Source organism: Phocoena phocoena, chromosome 3, assembly GCF_963924675.1.
Source record: "Phocoena phocoena chromosome 3, mPhoPho1.1, whole genome shotgun sequence".
In the NCBI taxonomy this organism is placed as follows: domain Eukaryota; kingdom Metazoa; phylum Chordata; class Mammalia; order Artiodactyla; family Phocoenidae; genus Phocoena; species Phocoena phocoena.
This window is the reverse complement of record NC_089221.1, coordinates 118,499,763-118,527,537: the sequence shown is the minus strand read 5'-3', so window position 1 is coordinate 118,527,537 and position 27,775 is coordinate 118,499,763. Positions and strand designations below refer to the sequence as shown.

At 40.3% G+C, this 27,775-nt stretch overlaps 1 protein-coding gene and 1 pseudogene across 2 annotated transcripts; one reads left to right on the top strand and one right to left on the bottom strand.

Annotated features, from left to right (window-relative positions):
- Positions 1–491: 491 nt before the first annotated feature.
- LOC136120264 (protocadherin beta-2-like) lies at positions 492–24,273 on the bottom strand (annotated as a pseudogene).
- Positions 24,274–24,538: 265 nt separating this feature from the next.
- On the top strand, positions 24,539–25,591 carry LOC136120948 (transcription initiation factor TFIID subunit 7-like). Of its 2 annotated transcripts, XM_065874685.1 has the most exons (2): positions 24,539–25,176; positions 25,363–25,591. In XM_065874685.1, the coding sequence occupies exons 1-2, from the start codon at positions 24,539–24,541 to the stop codon at positions 25,589–25,591; spliced, it is 867 nt and encodes a 288-aa protein (XP_065730757.1). The 2 variants fall into 2 exon arrangements, with proteins under 2 accessions (XP_065730757.1, XP_065730756.1); XM_065874684.1 differs by having other exon boundaries at positions 24,539–25,591.
- Positions 25,592–27,775: the final 2,184 nt, after the last annotated feature.

Genomic DNA, 27,775 nt, shown 5'->3' with positions numbered 1-27,775 from the left:
AAAAATCTGACCAAAGAGCCAGATTCAATATCTCTATAAAGTACTTAATGAGTGAAAGGAAATACTGTCTTTCCCCTGATTACTAAGGATTCATATATTTGACTCTCATACATAAAATAACACCATTTTAATATGATTATAACTTTATGTGTGATTGAAGATATGTCAGTATTAAATTTTTTTGTTTTTTTTTACAGTCATTAAGGGGTTTTACATTTTTGAGCTGTAATTGACATGTAACACTATATTAGTTTCAGGTGTGACAATGATTCGATATTTGTGCATATGGCAAATGATGACATAAGTCTAGTTAACATCTAGTTAACAACATTCTTTTTCTCTTTTGAGAATTTTCAAAATCTTTGAGAAACTTCAGTTCTCTTTCTTCTAGTCATGAGTATTCAATTTCTGGAAAGTTCTATGCCTCTGGATGAGAAAATGCCTATGAGGAGAAATTTTATTTTTTCCCAATCAGATTTTTTAATTGGGGACTAAATATTTTGTACTTTAAAATAAGGGTTTTTTTCCATTTCTTTCAAAATAGACATAAAAATTGATGTTTGGTTGCTTCAAGAGTTTATTCTTAGTTGTAGTTAATTTAGACTTTCACAGTGATACCGCTCTCTCCCCTTTAGAACTTCCCATTCTTCTAATCTTCTTTTAATTACTCTGTAGGAGGTAGAATGCTGATGTGGTTGGGCAGTGTTTATCCCAGAAGGACCATACATAATCCTAAGTCATGTCAGGTTGACATCTGAAGGAGGGAACTAAGAGAGGAAACAAAGAAAATATTTCCTTCATATATCACCATATAAATGCCGAGTAGATATTAATTTTTTTAAAGTAGGATTGGATGGGACACCACTTTTGCTATAAAGCATTTAGAGAACATATATACATGTACTTTCTTGAAATTTTTTAAAAATGGCCCTCAGGTTGCTAATACTTACCTCTCAGAAGTTAAAAAACAACTTGTCATTCCACCAGACGCTTATTAAATAATCTTTTCATGCCAAACGGAAAAGCACGATCAGTTGTTCAAAATGCCTATGTTTAATTTTTTTTCTCAGTCATCCATCATAAATACACTTGAGGCAAATGTAAGAGTAATCTGACCTATTAACCTACATTTTTGGTCCACTTTTAGCCAATATAAGCATATACAGTGTTGAAATATTAATTGCAAATGTCAAAACAGAAAATGAATTATATGTGTAAGTTTTATTTGAGTACTCAGCCCCTACAGGATGATACACCTTAAAATGGTACATATTAAAACATTTTTAGTTATCCACTTCATTAACCACAGACAAAGCTGCTTTAGGAGTATTATAAAGAATATTCCCTGACTATATTCAATAGGGTAAATTATAATATTGGTGGTTCAGAACTCTCTCTACATTGCTTTGGATAGAGAATTTGAAATGACTACCTTAAATAAACCTATTTGAAATCATCATTAAAAGATAATGCATTTATTTTTACTCACCTATTAGAAAAAGAAAGAGGCATTAACACTGGATTGAAAAGGTAGGAAGCAGATGAAAAAAGAATATGCAGGGTTAACTAGACAGAAAGTAAAATCAAGATATAAACAAAATACTATATCAACTCAAGAGCCTTGACTTAAAAGAAAGCATTCATAGCCAGACAACTTTCTGATTCTTCTGTAAATGAAACCTACGCTATTCTTGCAATTGCCTTTTTGCACTAGCCCTGCCCAGTGTCTTGAACCAGACCACTAGGGAGAATCGGCTTCAAGACGTTAAACTCATTTAACCCGGAGCCTCCCGTCAGACACACCTCGTACTGGTAGCTCTGGGACAGGGTCCCCGTGCCGCTGACGTCCACCAGGTGGCCCGGAAAGGGGCCCTCGGGCACCGAGCAGCGACCCACCGAGGCCGCCCCGCCCCTCCTGCACAGCCGCACCGCGACGAACGCCAGCACCGAGAAGAGGAAGAGCGACGACACCGACGCCAAGGCGACCATCAGGTAGGCGGTGAGAGGGGTGGTCGGGGCCGCGTCCGCCGCTTCCGCTTCCGGGGCCGGCAGGTAGGGCTGCGAGAAGCCGTCCACCAGCAGCACGTGCAGCGTGACGCTGGCCGAGAGCGGCGGCTCGCCGTTGTCCTTGACCAGCACCAGCAGCAGCCTGTGCTTGGCCGCGTCGCGCTCGCTCAGCAGCCGGGCCGTGCGCACCTCGCCGTTGTGCGCCCACACGCCGAACAGGCCGGGCTCCGTGGCCTTGAGCAGCTGGTACGACAGCCAGGCGTTCTGGCCCGAGTCGCCGTCCACCGCCACCACCTTGCTCACCAGGTAGCCCGCCTCGGCCGCCCTGGGCACCAGCTCGGTGCAGGGCGCCGAGGCGTTCTGCAGCGGGTACAGCACGAAGGGCGCGTTGTCGTTGTCGTCCGCCACGAGCACGCGCACCAGCGCCTGGCTGCTGAGCGCGGGCGAGCCGCGGTCGGCGGCGCCCACGCGGAACTCGAACGCCCGCAGGGCCTCGTAGTCCAGGGACCTCAGGGCGAACAGGTGGCCGTTGTCCGGGTTGATGGACACCAGGGAGGCCAGGGGCACGTGCGCGTCGAGGGTCGGCAGCAGCGAGTAGGTGACCTGGGCGTTGGCGCCCTCGTCTCTGTCTGTGGCGCGGACGCTGCCGATGTGCAGGGCGGGGCTGTTGGTCTCGCGGACGGACAGGGTGTAGGAGGTCTGGGTGAAGGCGGGGGCGTTGTCGTTGACGTCGGACACCAGCACGGTTATGTTGTGCTGGGTTTTCAGTCTCGGTGTCCCCATATCTGTGACGGTGATGGTGATGTTCTATTCGGATCTTGTTTCTCGGTCCAGGGCTGTGTTTGTGGCTAAGTTTAGTAAAAATTCTCAACAGAGGGTTTAAGAATGAAGGGAAGATCGTCTTGGATGGAGCAAACCATCCTTCCATTGTCTCCAGAGTCAGGATCTGAAACGCTGAATACAGCAATTACAGTCTCCTGCAAGTTTTCTGGGATCTCAGTGATAAGCGTTGCCATGGTCAGTTCGAGCGGGTTGTCATTCAAATCCATCACTTGGACAAACACCACACAACTGCCCGAAAGGCCCCCACCATCTGTCGCCTGAATATTTAATGTATAAGTCTGAATAGATTCAAAATCCAGTTCCTGTGTTAAAAGGAGTTCTCCCGATTTTGCATTTATTCCAAATGTTTTCCGAATATCCTCAGATGCTTGGGAAAGTACATAAGATATTTCTCCATAGGTTCCAATATCTAAATCTCTGGCAGAGACAATGGCAACCTGGGATCCAATGGGGCTGTTTTCTAGGACATGCGCCTCATAGTGCAGCTTTGCAAACTCGGGGGCATTATCATTGATGTCTAAGACTTCAATGCGATTAGGGCGGTCCCAGACCTGGGTGGAATCCCGCCATCCAGTGCTGTGACGGTTAATCTGATCTCAGGCTGTTCCTCTCTATCCAGTGCTTTGTCCAGCACCAGCTGTGGTAATATTGTGCCGTCGGAACTGTCTTGTAATTTAAGATGGAAGTGGGAATTGGGGCTGACTGTGTAACTTTGGAGACTGTTGCTTCCTACATCTAAGTCCTGGGCACGCTCTATTAGGAAAGTAGTTCCAGGAGTGATACTTTCTGAAATTTTCAATATTATTTCTTTGTCTAGGAAAACTGGAGAATGATCATTTATGTCCCTAATCCGTAGCTCAGCCTGGAAAAACTTCAAGGGATTTTCCAGTAACATCTGGAAAGGTAGTACACAGGGTTCGGTAAGGCCACATAGCTCCTCCCGGTTCAGTTTCTCATTTAACAACAAATCCCCGGTCTGCCTATCAAAATGCAAACGCATTTTTTTCCCTTTGGAAACGACCCGGGGGGCCCGCGCAGCTAGATCATCTACCTCCAACCCCAAGTCTTTCAACAGATTGGCCACAAAGGAGCCACTGTCCATGTCCTCGGCCACTGAATAACGCCTAGGCTCAGAACCAGCCTGAGCTATGCCCAGCCAAACAAAGAATATCAAGACTTGCCTTTGTTTCAGAAAGCATTTCTTCCTCTCTCCTGCCTCCTTTGCTCTCTCGTCTCCCAGCAAACTTGACCCAGCTCGGATTCACGTTGTCGCTGATCTGTCTCCCAGTATCACTCAGACACTGGGATAAGTGGAGATGCCTATGGCCCTGATTTCCCGGAGCAACTGCCTTAGAAAGCCTCCTTTTCCTGCTTGCTTCTTTAGCAGAGCATCTGGCTAGAGGAGCGCAGACTGAGGAGCTTTCTTCCTTCTACTTCTAATGCTGCAGCGCCACCCTGCGTCCTTTCCGAGTGTTTATTTTTTCCAAAACATTAAGGAAATCCCAATCGTTTCTTTCAGACTGATGGCAATCTAAATGGAATATTTTCAAGTACTGTCTCTCAATGTACCGAAGTAACAATAATTCCATATTAACTAAAATCCAGTCCCTAATAACTTTTTAAAATTATCCTTCCATTATCCTCCCCCGGTTTTCATCAACTTAAATAAGAATTCATATTCACTCTTGAATTCCTTTTACAAATGCACTTATTTTCTTAACCACTTGACATAAGGAATGTCTTAGAAAATTTGTTTTTAAACCAAGTTTCATGATTGTATTGGTGCTACATCTGTTTATTCTAGAACAGTCCCCTGTATTTTATTGATATTGGATTTTTTGAAGTGTCCAGATCAGTTGTCTTATAGGTAAACAAAAGATAAAAATAGCTAAGGCATTGGTACTTGTGACTATAAATTAACAATTAGCTATGCTTCAGAAGAAAAGAAAACACTACTCAAGATAGAGCAATAAAACAACAACTATAGCATTATTCAGAAAGGGGGTGTTTCCTCTGCTTTTTACCCAGAGCCAAAAAAGCAAGAATGCCAAGGGTGATAGCTGTCTCCACATACTATCTTGTTTTTAGCTTCAAAGAACCTAATTTAATTGGAGATAAGGTGATGTTAAAGAGATGTATCTCCCGTCTCTCTGTCTTGCATTAGGTTGGCAGGATATGGGGATTTTTTTTTTTTTTTTTTTTTACATTCAATGGAAAGAAAATTCTGGAAGGAAGGACCAAGGCATTTTCTTTTTATTCCAGAGTTCTGAGATAATCCTTAAAGAGGTGAAGTCTTCTTCTGGAAGTACTTGTAGGATGAGCAGGTAAGTGTCAACATCACCAATTTTATGGAATTGTCATCCAACATCTTTTACATGAAGAAAGGTATTTCTGAAACTACTTCCTATGTAAATTGCCTGAATGTTTGCCATGTAGCCATGAAGTTGCCTGGTAATTTTCTTGCAGTGGATGTTTATAATGCACAGATATGAGTGGTATTTAAAATGTGTGGTGAGTACACACCAGAGATTGGAGAATTCAGTGAGCCTGGAGAATTCTGTGAACAGCTCCTTAATAGACTGAGATTAAATCTTGAGCAGGCTTTGACAACCAGGTTGCTGAAGAGCATGCATCTCAAAGGTTGTCACTGCTTGTCACGATCTGGACCTTAGGAGGTCTGAGACTAGTGTTGATACCTACCATTTTCTTCTGTGAGAGTTAAACTTACCATAGGTTGTTCTTCATCCAGTGATTTTCCCCCAAGAATGGGCAAATTACTCACCCCACTATTGCATCGCCTATTATTGTGAAATTAAACTCCCTGTGTGGTTTCCAATGGTGGGAAATTCAACCGAATCTCATGCACATCCCCATGCACATTCTGAAACATTCACAAGAATTTTTCGAAGGGGCAACATCTCAGATTCATGGATTTTTCTCAGAAAACAAAAAAGTTTACAGGTAATACTTGGAAATGTATAGTTTCTATAGGTCTGGCTTCCTATTCGGGAGGAAAGGCTCTTCTGTGGGTGTATCTAAAATATTCTTTGATCTCTTAATAGTTTAGATCCACCCACAGAAGAGCCTTTACTCACGAATCTTTGGTCAGTTTGGAAACCACCTTGCTCAGGTCTGTCTGCCCGCCGCTACGCAGACACTCCCCTTTCCGCTGCGAGGCCAAATCTCCAGGAACCGGCTATAAAAAGCAGCCTTCCTTTTCCTGGACTGCTTACGCTACGCCCAGGAAGAAAAGGAAAACTCACCACTTGCCTTTTTCTGCTGGATTTTCTCTCAGTTTCCAGCATAGCCTCTTTGACTGCGTTGTCTTTAAAGAAAGAAGCCTTCGGAAGTCTTCCAGTAGGGATAACATCAATATACGTCTAGTTCCCCTTTGTTTGAAGAAAGGTCTAAACTCTCAGCTTGCTGCCGACGTTTTCCAAGGCGCGTCAACCCCCAGCCCCTCTCAGTTTTGTCTTTTGTAAAATGGGGTCTGTGGCAAGCGCCTGGCTCCACCTCCATTTTTAGCCTGCAGCGCCGCCAGGCGTCTGAACTGCAAACCTGGTTTGTACAGTGCTTTCCCTCAGAAACTGTCAAAAACCAAAAAACTGTTCGTGTCACGTGGTCTAGTGGCACAGTTCTTACCTCCTGGTAGTTTAAATTACTTCTCCGGCTTTTGGTTTAGCTAATTACAATTTTTAATTAGTATACGGCTTTCTTATCAGCCAGCTGTACAATTTCTTTTGAGAGTAATTTGAATTTGATTTCTTCCATTTTAGACAGGCCAGTCGTTTGGCTGTACATTCACTGAGTTTTTAAATTCATCGGCAGGTGTTTATTACACACAGATTAATTTCAGGCACTGTGAAAGGCATTAGGGATCTAAAATGGAATAAAGCCTGGTACTTACACTCCAAGAGGTTACAGCCTAGAAGTAAAGTAAAGCGATAATTACTGTAGTGAGTCATAAGTGCTAGGACAGAGATTCGCACAGGCACTCTGAAGTACTCAAAAGGAATATTTAAGTAAGAACAGAAATGGGGTATCAGGAAAGATTCTCAGAGGAGGTGAGGTTCGAGCTAAGTTGAATTTTATGGTACCAACTTAAAAAGAAACCCATTGAAATAGTTTTCTACTGCAGATAAAGTATTTCTGATTTTACAGGAAAGAAGATTTACTCAAATGATGGGAACATCATGGCTTATTTGGGATACAGTCTTTTACTCAGTCAACATCACAGAGTTCTGTATGACGTGTTGTGGGGTGACAACTAACTAAAAGACTAGGGCTGGGCCCTTGTTTCCTATTTCAATTTGCTCATCTATCTAATACGCAACTTAAAGGAGAGTCCTAAGCATGAGTATGTGCGTGTATGAGTGGCTTGTTCTGTTAACAATATCTTTAGGAGATATTTTTGAGTGGTGATTAAGAGCACAGACTTTTATGTCAGGAAATATTCAAATACTGGCTCTGCTACATTGTATATGTTAAGTTAGGAAAATTCTTTACTCTCTTCAGACTTCAGTTTCCTCATCTGAAGGAAAAAAAAAAACACAATGGATGTAAGGATGGTATCTACTTCATGAATTTGTAAGAACTAAGTGAAACAATGCTTATGAAATAGTCAGCCTAGTGCTTGGAACATCATAGTGTTTCATAAGTGCTAGCTATTTTAAGTGGTGATACAATGAAAACAAGGAACTTATCTACATAGTTCGGTTTACTCCTACCAACAAATGTAAGTCTAAATGAGTCCCTTGTGTATGTCGGTGGGAATGTAAATTGGTGCAGCCACTATGGAAAAGAGTATGGAGGGTCCTCAAAAAAAGAACTATCATATGATCCAGCAATTCCGCTTATGGGTATATATCTGAAGGAAATGAAATCACTATCTCGAAGAAATATTTGCACCCCTATGTTCATTGTAGCATTATTCACAAAAGCCAAGACATGGAAAAAACCTAAGTGTCCATCCATGGATGAATAAAGAAAATGTGGTGAGTATATATACATGGTAATTATGTCAGAAAAAGGATATGTTGACTGACCTTACTGTAGTAAACATCTTGCAGCAGAAAGGGGAATATTAGAGTAGTGGCAAGAGGACAGACCCAAGCAGGGTGGTTTACAAAGAAACCAAAGAATATCTTAGATCCACCCACAGAAGAGCTTTTGGTTCCAAAGGGAAGGCAGATGTATAGAAGCACCACATTTCCAAGTATTACTTGTAGACTTCCTTTCTGTATTCTGAGAAAAATCTATGAATCTGAGATGTTCTCCCTTTGAAAAATTCTTCTAGAGTACCAGAATGTACATGAGGAAGTGCATGAGATTTGCGTGAATATTCCATCACTGGAAACTACACAATCAGTTCAATTTCCGTTTTGTTGTTGTTGTAATTATGGTGACAATATTGAGCTCCCCTCTCATAGCAACTTTCTATTATTGAAGTATAGTTGATTTACACTATCATGTTAGTTTCAGGTGTACAGCAAAGTGATATAGATATACATACATACATATTTATATATTCTTTTTCAGATTCATTTTCATTATAGGTTATTACAAGATATTGAATATAGCTCCCTGTGCTATATAGTAAATCCTTGTTGTTTATCTGTTTTATGTATAATACTGTATATCTGTTAATCCAAACTCCTCTTTTATCTCCTCCCCCTTCCCCTTGAGTAACCATAATTTTGTTTTCTGTGAGTCTTTCTAATTTGTAAACAAGTTTATTTGTATTATTTCTTATATTCCATATATAAGCAATACCAGATAATATTTGTCTTTCTTGCTCTGACTTACTTCACTTTCTATGATAATCTCGAAGTCCATCCATGTTGCTGCAAATGGCATTATTTCATTCTTTTACACGGCTGAGTAATATTCCTTTTGTATATGTACACCACATCTTTATCCATTCATCTGTTGATGGACATTTCCATTGTTTCCATGTTTTGGCGATTGTGAGTAGTGTTGCTCTGAATGTAGGGGTGCGTGTATCTCTTTGAATTATAGTTTTGTCTGGATTATGGCGAGGAGTGGGGTTGCTGGATCATATGGTACTCTATTTGTAGTTTTTACAGGAATCTCCATGCTGTTCTCCATAGTGGCTGCACCAATTTACATTCCTACGAACAGTGTAGGAGGAGGGTTGCCTGTTCTCCACACTGTCTCCAGCATTTGTTATTTGTAGCCTTTTTTTTTTTTAACATCTTTATTGGGGTATAATTGCTTCACAATGGTGTGTTAGTTTCTGCTTTATAACAAAGTGAATCAGTTATACATATACATATGTTCGCATATCTCTTCCCTCTTGCGTCTCCCTCTCTCCCACCCTCCCTGTCCCACCCCTTTAAAAGATGGCCATTCTGACCGATGTGAGGAGGTACCTTATTATAGTTTTCATTTGCATTTCTCTAATAATTAGCGATGGTGAGCATCTTTTCATGTGTCTGTTGGGCATCTGGATGTCTTCTTTGGAGAAATGTCTATTTGGGTCTTCTGCCCATTTTTTGATTGGGTTGTTTGTTTTTTGTTTGTATGTTTGTTTGTTTTTTGGTATTAAGTTGTATGAGCTGTTTGGATATTTTAGAAATTAAGCCCTTGTTGGTCGCATCGTTTGTAAATATTTTCTCCCGTGCTGTAGGTTGTCTTCTTGTTTTGTTGATGGTTTCCTTTGCTCTGCAAAAGCTAATAAGGTGGATTAGGTCCCGCTTGTTTAATTTTGCTTCTATTTCTTTTGCCTTGGGAGACTAATCTAAGAAAATATTGCTATAATTTATATCAGAGAATCATTTACCTATGTTCTCTTTTAGGAATTTTATGGTGTCTTGTCTTATATTTAAGTCTTTAAGCCATTTTGAGTTTATTTTTGTGTATGGTGGGAGGGAGTACTCTAACTTCATTAATTTACATGTGGCTGTCCAGAGTTCCCTACACCAGTTGAGAAGAGACTGTCTTTTCTCCACTGTATATTCTTCTCTCCTTTGTCAAAGATTAATCGACTGTCGGTGTGTGGATTCATTTCCGGGATGCTTGTTCTTTCCCATTGATCTGTATGGCTGTTTTTATGTCTATATCACACTGTGGGTTTTTTTAATAACATTTTAAAAATTTTGGATTGCACATGGGCAAGGGCGAGGGATCTGGTGTGTGTTTGTGTGTGTGTGTGTGTGTGTGTGTGTGTGTGTGTGTATGTGTTTTCCACTCATTGTTTTCAGAGCTTGGGACTGCTAAGGTCATTTCTTTGGTTAAGACCGTGCTGTGCGGCATAGGGGATCTTAGTTCCCTGACCAGGGATCGAACCTACGGCCCCTGTATTGGGAGCACAGAATCTTAAACAATGACTCGCAAGGGAAGTCCCCACACTGTGTTTTTTGTAATTTATTTTATTGAAGCATAGTTGAGTTATGATGTTGTGATGATTTCTGATGTAGAGGAGAGTGATTCACTTTTACATATATACAGATACTTTTTCATATTCATGTCCATTACTATTTATCGTAGGATATTGTGTATAGTTAAATGTGCTATACAGTAGTACCTCATTCTTGATCCATCCTCTATATAATAGTTTGCATCTGCTAATCCCAAACTCCCAATCCATATCTCTCCTTCCTGGCAACCACAGGTCTGTTATCTATGACTCTGAGTCTGTTTCTGTTTGCAGATGAGTTCGTTTTTGTCATATTTCAGATTCCACGTGTAAGTGATACCATATGGTATTCGTCTTTCTCTTTCTGACTTCCTTCACTTAGTTTTGGGAAGTGGTAGTGGGAAGATATTTTCCATACCATGTCACGGAAACACCAGAATGAACGTTTTGGCCAACCCAATGTGATAATCACTTGGTCCATCCATGTTGCTGCAAATGGCATTATTTCAGCTTTTTTTATGGCTGAGTAGTACTCCATTATATATGTATATATACACCATATCGTCTTGATCCCTTCATCTCTTGACTGACATTTAGGTTGATCCCATTTCTTGGCTATCGTGGGTAGTGCTCCTGTGAACCTAGGGGTGCATGTATCTCTTTAAATGATCGTTTTGTCTGGATGTATGACCAGGAGTGGAATTGCAGGATCATATAGTAATTCTAGCTGTACTTTTTTGAGGAACCTGCCTACCGTTTTTTATACTGGCTGCAACAATTTATATTCCCCCCCCACAGTGTAAGAGGGTTACCTTTTCTACACTCCCTCTCCAACATTTGTTATTTGTAGACTTTTTAATGATGGCCATTCTGACCCGTGTGAGGTGGTACCTCAGTGTACTTTTGATTTGCATTTCTCTACTAACCAGTGATGTTGAGCATCTTTTCATGTGTCTATTGGCCATCTGGATGTCTCCTTTGGAGAAATGTCTCTTTGGCTCTTCTGTGCATTTTTGACTGGGATGTTCATTTTTCTTTTATACATTTGTTACTATTAGCTGTTTATATATTTTAGCAGTTAAGCCCTTGTCGGTCACACGCTTTGCAAATCTTTTCTCCCATTCCGAAGGTGATCTTTTTGTTTTGTTGATGCTTTCTTTCGCTATGCAAAAGCATATAAGGATGATTAGGTCCCATTTGTTTATATTTGCTTTCATTTCTTTTGCACTGGGAGACCGATCTAAGAAAATATTGCTACAATGTATGTCACAGAATGTTTTGCCTATGTTCTAGGAGTTTTATGGTGTCCGGTCTTACATTTAAGTCTTTAAGGCATTTTGAGTTTATTTTTGTATATAGTGGGAGGGAGTGTCTACCTTCATTGAATTTCATGTGTCTGTCCTCATTCCCAGTACCACTTGCTGAAGAGACTGTCTTTTCTGCATTTTATATATTTGCCTCCTTCATGGAAGATTAATCGTCCATTGGTCTGTGGATTTCGTGCCGGGCTCCTTCATCTGTTACAGTGATGTATGTATCTGTTTTTTGCCTATACTACATTATGTTTCTTTCAATTTATTATATTGAAGTATAGTTCATTTACTGTGCTTTCTGCTGTAGAGCACGGTGATTCAGTTTTACATATATATATATATATATATATATATATATATATATATATATACACTTTCCACATTCCTTTTTAGTACAGTTTATCAGAGGATATCGAATGTACTTCCCTGTGCTGTACAATAGGACCTTGTTGTTTATTTATTCTCTATAGAATAGTTTGCATCTGCTAATCCCGAACTTGCCATCCATCCCTCTCCCAGTTCCTCTCCCCCTTGGCCACCACAGGTCTGTTTTCTATGTCTTTGAGTCTGTTTCTCTTATGTAGGTAAGTTCATTTGTGTCCTATTTCTGATTCCCTGTATAAGTAATATCACATGGTATTTGTCTTTGTCTCTTTGACTTCCTGCATGTAATATGATAATCTCTAGGTCCTTCCAGGTTGCTGCAAATGGCATTATTGCTTTATTTTTTACGGCTCAGTAGTACTGCATGGTATACATGTACCACATCTTTTTTTTCCAATTTTTTAATTTTATTATTATTATTGTACACCTTTATGGGAGTATAATTGCTCTACAATGGTGTGTTAGTTTGTACTTTATAACAAAGTGAATCAGTTATACATATACATATGTTCTCAAATCTCTTGCGTCTCCCTCCCTCCCATCCTCCCTATCCCACGTCTCTAGGTGGTCACAGAGCACTGAGCTGATCTCCCTCTGCTATGCGGCTGCCTCCCACTAGCTATCTATTTTACATTTGGTAGTGTATATATGTCCATGCCACTCTCTCACTTTGTCACAGTTTACCCTTCCCCCGCTCCATATCCTCAAGTCCATTCTCTAGTAGGTCTGTGTCTTTATTCCTGTCTTACCCCTAGGTTGCTCATGACATTTTTTTTCTTAGATTCCATATATATGTGTTAGCATATGATATTTGTCTTTCTCTTTCTGACTGACTTCACTCTGTGTGAGGGACTCTAGGTCCATCCACCTCATTTCAAATACTTCAATTTCGTTTCTTTTTATGGCTGAGTAATATTCCATTGTATATATGTGCCACATGTTCTTGAACCATTCATCTGTCGATCGACAGTTAGGTTATTCCCATATCTTGGCTTGTGAATAGTGCTGCTGTGAACATAGGGGTGCATGTATCTCTTTGAATGATAGTCTTGTCTGGATATATGCCAAGCACTAGGATTGCTGGATCATAATCTACCTCTTTTTGAACTTTTTGGAGGACACTGCTTACTGTTTCCTCTAGTTGCTACACCCATTTACATTCCCACCAATAGTGTAGGAGGGTTTCCTTTTGTCACACCCTCTCCAGCATTTCTTCTTTGTAGGCTTTTTAGTGATGGCCATTCTGACTGGTGTGAGGTGATACCACTTTGTAGTTTTGATTTGTGTTTTTCTAATAATCAGCAATGCTGAGCATTTTTCATGTGTCCATTGGCCATCAGGATGTCTTCTTTGAATAAATCTCTAAGTCTTCTGCCCATTTTTGGATTGGTTGTTTAGTTTGTTGGTTGGTTTGTATTGAGTTATATGTGCTGTTTGTATATTTTAGAAGTTAAACCCTTGTCGGTCACATCGTTGAAAACATTTTCTTTCATTCTATAGGTTTTTTGTTTTGTTTTGTTGATGCTTTCCTTTGCTGTAGAAGAGCTTATAAGGTTGATTAGTCCCGTTTGCTTATTTTTGTTTTAAATTCTTTTTTGTTGGCAGGCTGATCTAAAATAGCATTGCTAGGATTTTTGTCAGAGGATGTTTTGCCTATGATTTCTTCTAGGTGTTTTATGGTGTCATGTCTTTATATTTAAGTCTTTAAGCCACTTTGAGTTTATTTTTGGGTACAGTGGGAGAGAGTGTTCTAACTTCATTGATTTACATGTGGCTGTTTATCTTTCCCTATACCACTGGCTGAAGAGACTGTCTGTTCTTCATTGTACATACTTGCTCCTTCATCGCAGATTATTTCACTGTCGGTATGTGGATTTCTTTCTGGGTTCCTTATTGGGGTCCATTAATCTATATGTTTGTTTTTGTGCCAATACCATACCGTGGTGTGTTTTTTCAATTTATTTTAATGAAGTATATTTGATATACAATGTTGTGTTAATTTTCTGCTCTGCAGCACAGTATTTAGAATTAGTATATAAAGATTCTTTTTCATATTCCTTTCTCTTACACTGCATCACAGGATGTTGTTTATAGTTGCCTGTGGTATACAGAAGGACCTAGCTGTTTATCCAGTCTCCGTGTAATAGATTATATCTGCTAATCCCAAACTCCCATTCCATCCCTTCCCTGCCCTTCTGCCCCTTGGCAACCACTGGTCTGTTCTTTATGTCTCTGAGTCTGTGCGGATGAGTTCCTTTTTGCCGTATTTCAGGTTCCACGTGTAAGTGATACCATATGGGATTTGTCTTTCTCTTTCCGACTTCCTTCACTTAGTTTTGGAAAGTGGTAGTGGGAAGATGTTTTCCGTACCATGTCAAGGAAAGACCGGAATGAAATTTTAGGCCAATCCAATGTGATAATCTCTTGGTACAGCCGTGTTGCTTTAAATGGAATTATTTCAGCTTTTTTTTATGGCTGAGTAGTACTCTATTATATATGTATATGTATACCATATCGTCTTGATCCCTTCATCTCTTGACTGACATTTAGGTTGATCCCATGTCTTGGCTATCATGGGTAGTGCTCCTGTGAACCTAGGGGTGCACGTATCTCTTTAAATGATAGTTTTGTCTGGATGTATGACGAGGCGTGGAATTGCAGGATCATATGGTAATTGTAGCTGTACTTTTTTGAGGAACCTGCGTACTGTTTTGTATAGTGGCTGGAACAATTTATATTCCCCGCCCTAGAGTGTAAGAGGGTTACCATTTCTCCACACCCTCTCCAGCATTTGTTATTTGTAGACTTTTTAATGATGGCCATTCTGACCCGTGTGAGGGGGTACCTCAGTGTACTTTTGATTTGCATTTCTCTACTAATCAGTGATGTTGAGCATCTTTTCATGTGTCTATTGGCCATCTGGATGTCTTCTTTGGAGAAATGTGTTTGGCTCTTCTGTGCATTTTTGACTGGGATGTTCATTTTTCTCTTATACATTTGTTTGTATGAGCTGTTTGTATATTTTAGAAGTTAAGCCCTTGTCGGTCACATGATTTGCAAATCTTTTCTCCCATTCCAAAGCTGATCTTTTTGTTTTGTTGATGCTTTCTTTCGCTATGCAAAAGCATATAAGGATGATTAGGTCCCATTTGTTTATATTTGCTTTCATTTCTTTTGCACTGGGAGACCGATCTAAGAAAATATTGCTACAATGTATGTCACAGAATGTTTTTCCTATGTTCTAGGAGTTTTATGGTGTCCTGTCTTACATTTAAGTCTTTAAGGCATTTTGAGTTTATTTTTGTGTATAGTGGGAGGGAGTGTCTATTCATTGATTTCCATGTGTCTGTCCTCATTCCCAGTACCACTTGCTGAAGAGACTGTCTTTTCCGCATTGTATATACTTGCCTCCTTCATGGAAGATTAATCGTCCATTGGTCTGTGGATTTCGTGCCGGGCTCCTTCATCTGTTACAGTCATGTGAGTATCTGTTTTTTGCCTATACCACATTATGTTTCTTTCAATTTATTTTATTGAAGTATAGTTCATTTACAGTGCTTTCTGCTGTACAGCACAGTGATTCAGTTTTACATATATATATACACTTTTCACATTCCTTTTTAGTACAGTTTATCAGAGGATATCGAATGTACTTCCCTGTGCTGTACAATAGAACCTTGTTTATTTATTCTCTATAGAATAGTTTGCATCTGCTAATCCCGAACTTGCCATCCATCCCTCTCCCAGTTCCTCTCCCCCTTGGCCACCACAGGTCTGTTTTCTATGTCTTTGAGTCTGTCTGTCTTATGTAGGTAAGTTCATTTGTGTCCTATTTCTGATTCCCTGTATAAGTAATATCACATGGTATTTGTCTTTGTCTTTTTGACTTCCTGCATGTAATATGATAATCTCTAGGTCCTTCCAGGTTGCGGCAAATGGCACTATTGCATTACATTTTACGGCTGAGTAGTACTGCATTGTATACATGTACCACATCTTCTTTTTTTTTCCAATTTTATTTTCTTTTATTATTATTGTACACCTTTATGGGAGTATAATTGCTTTACAATGTGTGTTAGTTTCTACTTTATAACAAAGTGAATCAGTTATACATACACATATGTTCCCATATCTCTTGCGTCTCCCTCCCTCCCATCCTCCCTATCCCACCCCTCTAGGTGGCCACAAAGCGCTGAGCTGATCTCTCTGTGCTATGCGGCTGCCTCCCACTAGCTATCTGTTTTACGTTTGGTAGTGTATATATGTCCATGCCACTCTCTCACTTTGTCGCAGGTTACCCTTCCCCTGCCCCATATCCTCAAGTCCATTCTCTAGCAAGTCTGTGTCTTTATTACTGTCTTACCCCTAGGTTCTTCATGACATTTTTTTCCCTTAAATTCCATATATATGTGTTAGCATACGGTATTTGTCTTTCTCTTTCTGACTTACTTCACTCTGTATGACAGACTCTAGGTCCATCCACCTCGTTACAAATACTTCAATGTCGTTTCTTTTCATGGCTGAGCAATATTCCATTGTATATATGTGCCACATGATGTAGAACCAGTCATCTGTCGATCGACACGTAGGTTATTCCCATATCTTGGCTTGTGAATAGTGCTGCTGTGAACATAGGGGTGCATGTGTCTCTTTGAATGATAGTTTTGTCTGGATATATGCCAAGCACTAGGATTGCTGGATCATAATGTACCTCTTTTTGAACTTTTTGGAGGTCGCTGCTTATTGTTTACTCTAGTTGCTACACCCATTTACATTCCCACCAATAGTGCGGGAGAGTTCTCTTTTCTCACACCCTCTCCAGCATTTCTTCTTTGTAGGCTTTTTAGTGATGGCCATTCTGACTGGTGTGAGGTGATACCACTTTGTAGTTTTGATTTGTGTTTTTCTAATAATCAGCAATGCTGAGCATTTTTCATGCGTCCATTGCCATCTGGAAGTCTTCTTTGAACAAATCTCTATTTAAGTCTTCTGACCATTTTTCGATTGGTTGTTTGGTTTGTTTGTTGGTTTGTATTGAGTTATATGAACTGTGTGTATATTTTAGAAGTTAATCCCTTGTGGGTTGCATCGTCTGAAAACATTTTCTTTCATTCTGTAGGTTTTTTGTTTTGTTTTGTTGATGCTTTCCTTTGTTGTGGAAGAGCTTACAAGGTTGATCCCGTTTGTTTATTTTTGTTTTTAATTCTTTTTTGTTGGCCAGCTGATCTAAAAAAACATTGCTAGGATTTTTGTCACAGGACGTTTTGCCTATGATTTCTTCTAGGTGTTTTGTGGTGTCATGTCTTTATATTTAAGTCGTTAAGTCATTTTGAGTTTATTTTTGGGCACGGTGGGAGGGAGTGTTCTAACTTCCTTGATTTACATGTGGCTGTTTATCTTTCCCTATACCACTGGCTGAAGAGACTGTCTTTTCTTCATTGTTCATACTTGCTCCATCACAGATTAATTCACTGTCGGTATGTGGATTTCTTTCTGGGTTCCTTATTGGGGTCCATTAATCTATATGTTTGTTTTTGTGCCAATACCACACCTTGGTGGTTTTTTTCAGTTTATTTTAATGAAGTATATTTGATACACAATGTTGTGTTAATTTTCTGCTCTGCAGCACAGTATTTAGAATTACTATTTAAAGAACCTTTTTCAGATTCCTTTCTGTTACAGTGTATCACAGGATGATGTTTATAGTTGCCTGTGGTATACAGAAGGACCTAGTTGTTTATCCACTCTCCGTGTAATAGTTTATATCTGCTAATCCCAAACTCCCAATCCATTCCTTCCCTGCCCTTCTGCTCCTTTGCAACCACTGGTCTGTTCTTTATGTCTCTGAGTCTGTGCAGATGAGTTCCTTTTTGTCATATCTCGGATTCCATATGTAAGTGATACCATATGGGATTTGTCTTTCTCTTTCCGACTTCCTTCACTTAGTATTGGGCAGTGGTAGTGGGAAGATGTTTTCCGTACCATGTCACGGAAAGACCAGAATGAACTTTTTGTCCAAGCCAATGTGATACTCTCTTGGTCCATCCGTGTTGCTGCAAATGGCAGTTTCAGCTTTTTCTATGGCTGAGTAGTACTCCATTATATATGTATATATACACCATATCGTCTTGATCCCTTCATCTCTTGACTGACATTTAGGTTGATCCCATGTCTTGGCTATCGTGGGTAGTGCTCCTGTGAACCTAGGGGTGCGTGTATGTCTTTGAATGGTAGTTTTGTCTGGATGTATGTCCAGGAGTGGAATTGCCGGATCATATGGTAATTGTAGCTGTACTTTTTTGAGGAACCTGCCTACTGTTTTTTATAGTGGCTGCAACAATTTATATTCCCCCCCACCAAGAGTGTAAGAGGGTTACCTTTTCTCCACACCCTCTCCAGCATTTATTTGTAGACTTTTTAATGATGGCCATTCTGACCCGTGTGTGGTAATAACTCAGTGTACTTTAGATTTGCATTTCTCTACTAATCAGTGATGTTGAGCATCTTTTCATGTGTCTGTAGGCCGTGCAGCTGGATAAGTCTTGGGTTCTGCCTTCGGAGGGTGCCGCGGAACCATTACTGTCTTTTGTAATGCATCAAGGATTTTAGCACACACCGCTTTTTATTTTTAATTCTCTGCCTCTGTTTTTATGCTTGCCTCTGCACTTCTCTGTGCCGTGTGGAGTCAAAGCTGAACCATGTCGATAAGAGCCTTGCACTATATCCAAGTGTTTTTCCTCCAGGTTGATTCTGGTCTGTTAGTGCGAAGAACTAGGCAGGAAGTCTCCTGGGTTTCAGGACTTTCGCTCCTTGAGAGAAGGTCTAAAGGCTTGGTTGAGCTTAAACATTTTTGGCAAGAATACTTCATTGGTGATTCTGTGTGCTTTATATTCTCTCACATGTGCTGTTTTGTTTTATTTTTATATGGTTGGACCTCAAGTTCACAGAATTGGATTATGATAAACTGTCATCATTAGTCCATACCTGACCTGAATTGTTTATTTACTTACCTATCCAGTATCATTAGCTGTATATCTATATATGTAGTTATCTATCGAAATAGTAATAAGAATTTGTGAACACAGTACCTCCCCACAAATGCCAGGACCTTGGTAGTAATATACATCTGATCGTACAAATGGTCCCTCCTACCACTCCCTGGACCCAGCAAATCAAGGTAACTATCATCCTGAATTCTATGTGCATCATTCTTTGCTCCTCTGAATTTTTTTTTTTTGTATTATATGTTACTCCCACATATGTATTTTTCTAGTTGTTTTAAATTTTATAGTAAGGGTAAAATACTGTGTGTGATACTTTGGTACATTTTTTTCTCTAATATTTATTTTTAAAATCCAATCATCTTGTGTTCCTGTAATTCATTTATTTAGACTACTGTAAAACATTCCATTTTGTGAGTATGCCGTAGCTTATTCATTCAGTTGATAGGCATATGGATGGTTTCCTGATTTTTGCTCCTGTTGCCCACTGTCAATATAAACATTCTTATATATACCTCCTGATGCAAATGTGCAAGAATTTCTTTTGGGTATATAACTAGGAATAGAAATTCTGGAACTCGCAAGTATTTATCTAGGAGTAATCGTTATATTTAATAGCTAACATGCAACTCTTTTGCAAAGTAGTTGTACTGATTTTTACATGCACTTGCAATATATAGGCCTGAATCTCTTGTATCCACAGGCTTTCCAACACTTGGCATTGTCAGGCTTTTAAATTTTTGTCAAACAAAAAAATCTACCTGATCTTGATTTTGATCTATATTTCTCTAATTACAGCAAAAGAACATCTCTTTGTGCATCTATTGGTTATATGTTTCTTCTGTGAAATGTTTGTTCATGTCTTTTACCATTTTTCTATTGTTATTTTTATTTATATTGGTTTGTAGGAGTTCTTTATATATCCTTGATATTAATTCTTTGTCAGTGTGTATATGTGAGTATCCTCTCCTGGTTTGTACCTTTTCGCATCTTTAAGATGTCTATTGATAAATGAAGTTTCTTGATTTTATTACAAATGTATTAATCTTTTATTCTATGGTCAGTGTCTTTTTAAAGAAATTATTTCTCGCCCAAGGTCTAAAATCCATTAATCTGTATTTTCCACTAAGAGCTTGAACGTTGTTTTGGGTTTTGTTTTTGTTTTTGACATTTGAGTCTTAGAACCCTTAGAAGTTGATTTTTAAATTAAGACCCAATTTAATATTTTTCTCTTTGGATAACCATTTTTAACTGAACATTTCATCTTTTCACATTGATCTGTGTTATGGACTGAATGTTTGTGCCCCACCCCCTACGCTAGTTCATATATTGAAGCCCTAGCCCCCACTGTGATAGTGTTAGGAGGAGGGGCCTTTGGGCACTAATTAGGTTTAGATAAAGTCATGAGGGTGGAGACCATGATGGGATTAGTGTCTTTATAAGAAGAGGAAGAAATATCAGAGCTGCTTCCTTACCCCATGTATACATACGTGGTGTATGTATACGTACATGGTGTATGTATACGTACATGGTGTATGTATGCGTACACGGTGTATGTATGCGTACATGGTGAGGAGGCTGCAGCCTGCAAGCCAGGAAGAAGACCATCATTAAGAAACCAGCTGCTACATGGAGAATGGACTTGAGGACACGGGGAAGGGGAAGGGGAAGCTGGGACGAAGTGAGAGAGTGGCATGGACCTATATACACTACCAAATGTAAAATAGATAGCTAGTGGGAAGCAGCCACATAGCACAGGGAGATCAGCTCCGTGCTTTGTGTCCTCCTAGAGGGGTGAGATAGGGAGGGAGGGAGACGCAAGAGGGAAGAGATATTGGGATATATGTATATGTATAGCTGATTCACTTTGTTATAAAGCAGAAACTAACACACCATTGTAAAGCAATTATACTCCAATAAAGGTGTTAAGAAAATTAAACAAAATTAAAATTTCAGTTCCCTGGGATTTGCCTGGCAGTGTAGTGGTTAAGAATCTGCCTGCCAATGCAGGGGACACGGGTTCGAGCCCTGGTCCGAGAAGATCCCACATGCCGCGGAGCAACTAAGCCCGTGAGCCACAACTACTGAGCCTGCGTGCTGCAAGTACTGAAGCCCGCGCACCTAGAGCCCGTGCTCTGCAACAAGTGAAGCCACCGCAATGAGAACCTCACGCAATGCAACGAAGAGTAGCCCCCCGCTCGCTCCGACTAGAGAAAGCCCGCGCGCAGCAACAGAGACCCAATGCAGCCAAAAATAAAATAAATAAATAAAATTCAGTTCCCCAGTCAAAACAACAAGAACAACAACTGGATTTATCAATAGACATTAAGGTAATGGTGATGTGGCAGTGCCCTTAGCTTTAAGATCAGTGTAACTACCCCTCAAAACATAGCATTCAGAAAACGTATTAAACTCAAAAACAGAAAATATGTTTCAGGATTGAAGGAGGTAGATACTTTAGGGGACACTTCAGTTGATCCTTTTAATTAACTCTGACAACCTTCCATTTCAAGGTTTAATAACTAAATACACCATAATTTTGGCAAATCTGAATTGCCCAGAATTTATCTCAAGTTATCTTCTGTGACAAAGATATTTGAGCATCATAAAACTCATAGGCAATTAACATGCAAAGCAATCTTTGGATTATTTTCATGTATAAGCATGGCCTCACATTTTATAGGGTTAAATAAAGCATTATGCAAAGGCTAGCATGCTAAACTCATATCTATGAAGTAAGTAAAATCAGGTACAATTAAGGGACAAGCACATTGGAAAAACTTCTTCAAAAAGAGGAAATAGATCATCCTGGAAATTACATATACATCAGCTAACGTTCTTCAACACATTACAGTACAAAGAACTAAAGTACAGTTATGTAGAAGAGCATAATTTTCCTTCACACTTAACATAAAAAACCAGACTGGTACCAAACCATTTAAATTCCACCCCATGACACACAGTAGCACAGTCTACGAAACAAAAGGGGTCACATTCACACACGCTATTTGCAAACTTCTGGCCTCCTAACAATTGGCACGGTCCGTGACTGGAGAGGAAATGTATATATAAAGTGGCTCTATCTCATTTTAAGGCGACACAGAATGTATTTTCTGACAAACTATGATAGGATTTAGATTGTATTTATGTTCTTTCTGGATGGATCAATTGTTTCATTCAATTAGCAGATATTTTTTATCTCCCACGTTTTGACACTAGGCACTGGGACCGGATGAACATGATATTAGACTCCTGATTATCATGGAGCTTCCAATCTTAGGTGAGGGAGACAATAAGTACATAAAGAAATAAAGTGAATTTTATAAATGTTAATCACATTTTAAGTGAATTCTCTAAAACTTAGATGCAGGTGTTGATATATTAGAGAATAGAAATTGAAATTTTAATGACCTCGATAGTCTACCAAATTGATCCTATTAATAAGTAAATGGAAATGAATAGGAATAAGTGGAAACTTGTTACACAGTTAGACTGAAGAACTATAAATACATGTTGAAGAATACTTGACCACCTAAAGAAGAGGCAGGCAGAAAAGTTATCCAAACAGTAGAGGTGGATTTTTTAAAATTCCAAACTAATTTAAAAATTAACTGGCAAATGAGTAGAAGGAAGTAATACTTCAATTATATTCTACTTTAATCAGACTATTCGTCTTTCAGCCAACTGTCCTAAATGAACGTGGGCCTCCAGAAGAACACTACCTTCTCTGTTTACATTTATATCTACGTCAAACACATTAAAAAGCGGAATCACTACTCAGCCATAAAAAGGAACGAAATTGGGTCACCTATAGAGACGTGGATGGATCTAGAGACTCACAGAGTGAAGTCAGAAAGAGAAAAACAAATATCGTATATTAACGCATATATGTGGAACCTAGAAAAATGGTACAGGTGAACCGGTTTGCAGGGCAGAAATTGAGACACAGATGCAGAGAACAAACGTATGGACACCAAGGGGGGGAAGTGGCAGGGGAGGGGAGGGCGGGGATGAACTGGGAGATTGGGATTGACATGTATACACTAATATTTATAAAATGGATGACTAATAAGAACTTGCTGTATAAAAAAATAAACTAAAATTAAAAAAGAGGAATCACCCTTGTTCCCTCACGGTGTGTGTGTGGGGGGGGGGGTCTTCAAAAGAGAAACAGACCGAGTCACGGGCCCCCTACAGCCATCTTGATAATCAACAAACACAGACTTAGAATTATCGTGGGCTGCACGTCCTCACTCCACTGACTTGGGTACTTTAAAATCCACGGTATGGTTAGTTATGAGTTTTTTTTATCGGCTCCAGATTGAATATAGCCTGTGGAGATGCCGAGATGTTTCCAGAAACAAACACCATTTCCGCACGGCCGCCCTATCTCCGGCAATCACGCGGAAGCCTAGGAGGTATCCGGCCCCACAGAGATCCGGTAAAAGCCCTGGCTTAGCGGAGGCGGGGAGAATCTATGTCCTTTTTATAACGGTTTTTTCTAAATACTTTTAAACCAACAGCTTTTTTGTGTGTGTGGTACGGGGGCCTCTCACTGTTGTGGCCTCTCCCGTTGCGGAACGCAGGCTGCGGACGCGCAGGTCCAGCGGCCACGGCTCACGGGCCCAGCCGCTCCGCGGCACGCGGCGATCCTCCCGGACTGGGGCACGAACCCGCGCTTCCTGCGGTGGCAGGCGGACTCCCAACTACTGCGCCACCAGGGAAGTCCTAGACCAACAGCTCTTTACGAAACATAGTCTTCGTCCCGTTAAGGCCAAGTTCTCGCGAGACGACAAGACACGCCGGATAGCGTATTCGGGCGTTGCGCCTGCGGGCGCTGGGGCAGCCCGCACTTCCGCCCGAGGCGTGTTGCGACTCCCAGCAGCTTCCCGTCCCGTGTGGTGACGTAGCTCTCTTCTCGGCTAGGTCGGCCGTTAACGGACTCAGGCCCGCTGAGCTGCGGAGTTGCAGAATCTAGCGTTTGGAGCTGCGGTCCTTGGCGAGATTTCGCGTTGCCCGTCCTCAGCCGTTTCACCGATTATCAGCGGATCGCTTTGCCAAGTGCCGGGAAGAACAAAGGAATTCGGAAGGAGACGCTCGGCTCCCGGCCCCCTTGCTCTGAGTGGCTTCCTTTTCCGCTCGCGCCTGTCCGGAGAAACTGGACTTATAATCGTCACTGGATCGTAAGTACCCGAGGCGAAGAGAGCTCACTACGCCCCGCTTTTTGCGTATCTTTGTTCCGGGAGAGTTTGTGGATTGGGAGTATCTGCTGAGCCTTACTTTCTGTGCCGAACATCATTCCGTAGGAGCCGCCATTTGCTTTCCCTGCGTTGTCCTGCAGCGGCATCTAGAGGTTGGAACTTGGCATTGCAGCTGATAGATTTAAATGGACTTGAGTAAGGCAATGCGTCAGTAACGACTGGTATTGTTACAGCATATTTATACAGACTTGGGACTTAATTCAGAATAGACGCTTAGTTGCTATTCCACCTAGAACTCTTTGTAATTAAAGACTTCAACTTATAAAGAACTGGTCTTTCTGTTGAAATAGCTGAAATTTTTTAGTGCAACAAGTGGTTATTAGAGAAAAAGTGAGTCACCAAGGAATAAAGATGAGTAAGAGCAAAGATGATGCTCCTCACGAACTAGAGAGCCAGTTTATCTTACGCCTACCTCTGGAGTATGCCTCTACCGTGAGGCGGGCGGTACAGTCTGGTCATATCCACCTGAAGGACAGACTGACAATTGAGTTCCACCCTGATGGGCGCCATGGAATTGTCAGCGTGGACCAGGTCCCATTGGCGTCAAAATTGGTAGATCTGCCGTGTGTTATGGAAAGTTTGAAAACCATTGATAAGAAAACCTTTTACAAGACAGCTGATGTCTCTCAGATGCTTGTCGCTACAGTTGACGGTGATCTCTATCCTCCCGTTGAGGAACCAGTTGCCACTGCTGATCCCAAAGCAAGCAAGAAAAAGGATAAGGACAAAGAGAAAAAGTTTGTATGGAACCATGGAATTACTCTGCCTCTAAAAAATGTCAGAAAGAGAAGGTTCCGTAAGACAGCAAAGAAGAAGTATATTGAGTCTCCAGATGTGGAAAAAGAAGTAAAGCGGTTGCTGAGCACAGATGCTGAAGCTGTCAGTACCCGTTGGGAAATAATTGCTGAAGATGAAACAAAAGAAGCAGAAAATCAAGGCCTTGATATCTCTTCCCCAGGAATGTCTGGCCACAGGCAGGGCCATGACTCATTAGAACATGATGAGCTTCGGGAGATATTCAATGACCTTAGTAGCAGCAGCAGTGAAGATGAAGATGAGACACAGCATCAAGACGAAGAAGACATAAACATCATCGACACTGAGGAAGATCTGGAAAGGCAGCTACAGGACAAGCTAAATGAGTCAGCTGAACACCACCAAGAAAACGAGGGAACTAATCAGCTGGTTATGGGAATTCAGAAACAGATCGATAACATGAAAGGCAAGCTCCAAGAGACCCAGGACAGGGCAAAGCGACAGGAGGATCTCATCCTGAAAGTGGAAAACCTGGCTCTCAAGAACAGATTTCAGGCTGTGCTGGATGAACTGAAACAAAAGGAAGACCGAGAAAAGGAGCAGCTCAGCTCTTTGCAAGAAGAGCTAGAATCACTCCTAGAGAAGTGAGGAGAGTTCTGATACTTCATTTCATTCCTGACAGTGGTCAGCCTTGAAAGAAAAACTTTGTTTTCATCACCTGGACTAGATAGTAAAACTTTGCAGTAGTTCCCAATTTCCTCCACTGCCTTCTATTGGATTTGTCTTGTAGTCAAATATAACTGTGAATTTCTATCTCATTTGTCTTCTGGAACCACTTTGGTGGGTGTTTGTCCTGTAGTAAGTAGGAATGTATAGACAGATAAATGCAGGGAAGTTGTAGGGTTAGTGGAGTGAACAGTTCAGTTTAGTAATTAATCACAGCTTCACTGCAGGACTTTGCTGCTGTTTCTCCGTTTACCAGAAGCTGCCATTGCTACTCTGTGATGCCATCTGAGATAAATTAGTAGAGTCTAGTTTGGTGGCAGTGAAGTTTGTTTACATATGTTTTCCCATGCTGTAGCTATTGTCCCAGTTATTCAAAGCAGTTTTCCACGTTTTGCATTGCAAATCATTTCATAAAGTTGTTTTCACAATAAATAAAAGCAAGTAATTTTCACCTTATAATGTGTGTTGCTCTTTTAGGGGTAGTGGGTATCAGATCCTCTCCTGAAGTGGTTTCTTTATGGGGTTTAATGGACTGACCAATTGGATTCTCTTTTGTAGGAAAAGAAGCAGTTGTGTTAGAATTTAAGAAAAAGAGGAACAGCAGAGGCAAAGAAATGGGGAAATGTCATCTTTGCATTATGTTTCCAATCCACCTGCTCCATTTGGAGGTCAGGAGATAAAGAACGTTCCTAAACTATCCTAAATTCTTCTCTTTCAGCCTGATCTCACCACATTCTCTCAGTATTTTCAATCCTGAGCTTATTTACATTTTTTTCAAGGAGTTTAATTACTCCTCTTTCTCTATAATAGTCTACTGGGATAAATACTATTATGCATCTGTCACACCAAAGTCTAACTTACCGGTTGCCCATGTCCTCACTAGGCGGTAAATTCACCGAGATTACATACTTTGCCTTGTTAGTCACTGTAAACTTACTAAAGAAGAGTAGAGATTAAAATCACAAGGTCAGGAGATGTGGTGCCTGTGTTTGTTTCCTACTTCAGTGACCTAGTTGAGATTGATCTTGGGCAAGTAAATTAATCTGTTGGTTTCAGTTTCCTCATCTCTAAAATGGAGGTGATAATATTACCTGCCTCGGGGCCCTTGAGTTGTTGGCTATTGAGTTGACACACATAAGGACTTAGAACAATTCCTAGAATAAAAGCAAACTATCATTGCCTATTTACTAGGGTCTGAACGTACAGGGATCAAAAATTCGATTTAAAGACTGATTGAAATGGTAGAAAAGTGTATAAAGAAACAGCTGCTTTAAATGGGGTTGACTGATTTCAAATTAAAGAATCATTCTAAAAGTTTATAAATTACAGCAGAAACAAAGTTTGCTTCAAATACCTCCGCAGCATAAGCAAACTGAGTTTACTACTGTAGCTCTGGTTTTTATTTGATTCATTTACGGCTTGGTCTTGCATAAATATTAAAACCTCCATAATGAAGAGTAATTATCTGTTATGTAAACTTCAAAAGAGAAAAACTTAACTGAAGAAGATTGGGATCCATTTCCCTTCATGTAAATCCAGAGTTACCAAAAAAGACTCACTTTTCTCACAGCTCCCTTGCCTGATGAGTGTGATGTATAGTTGGGCTACGGTTTTCAATATTTCTGAGTTCATGAATGGAATTTGAATTTTTTAAATTAGTGTTTTAAAATACTATAAGAAAAAACTCAGTGAAAATTTTAAGCAATGCAGAAATTTTACAAATTCTTACTTTTATTCACTCCCCTATTGCCGGTCACTTAGGTTGTTCCATTTAAAATTTGCTATTACACAGAATGCTGCAATAAGCATGTCAGCGTGGTCTCTGTTTTGCATTATTTCTATAGATTAGGTAAATGGGGTCTTTATGTTCACATCTAAATGTCATAAAGCCTGACGTTTTGAATTTGTAGATCAAATGTTTGAGACAAAAAGTTTGGACAAATTGGGACCAATCATGTCTCTGAAGGACTGTCTTCAACTCTGCTTAAACTTTTATTACCTGGTAAGAATTGTGTGAAAACACAGACTAGGAAGACTGCTCACCACACAGCAGGTACATTGGCCTTCTTTCTATATTTCAAACGCCCAGCTCTTTCACACTACAGA

What these genes read in the sequence shown, in the direction of transcription:
- LOC136120948 (XM_065874684.1), top strand. Translation starts at nt 24,539, where the DNA reads ATGAGTAAGAGCAAAGATGATGCTCCTCACGAACTAGAGAGCCAGTTT.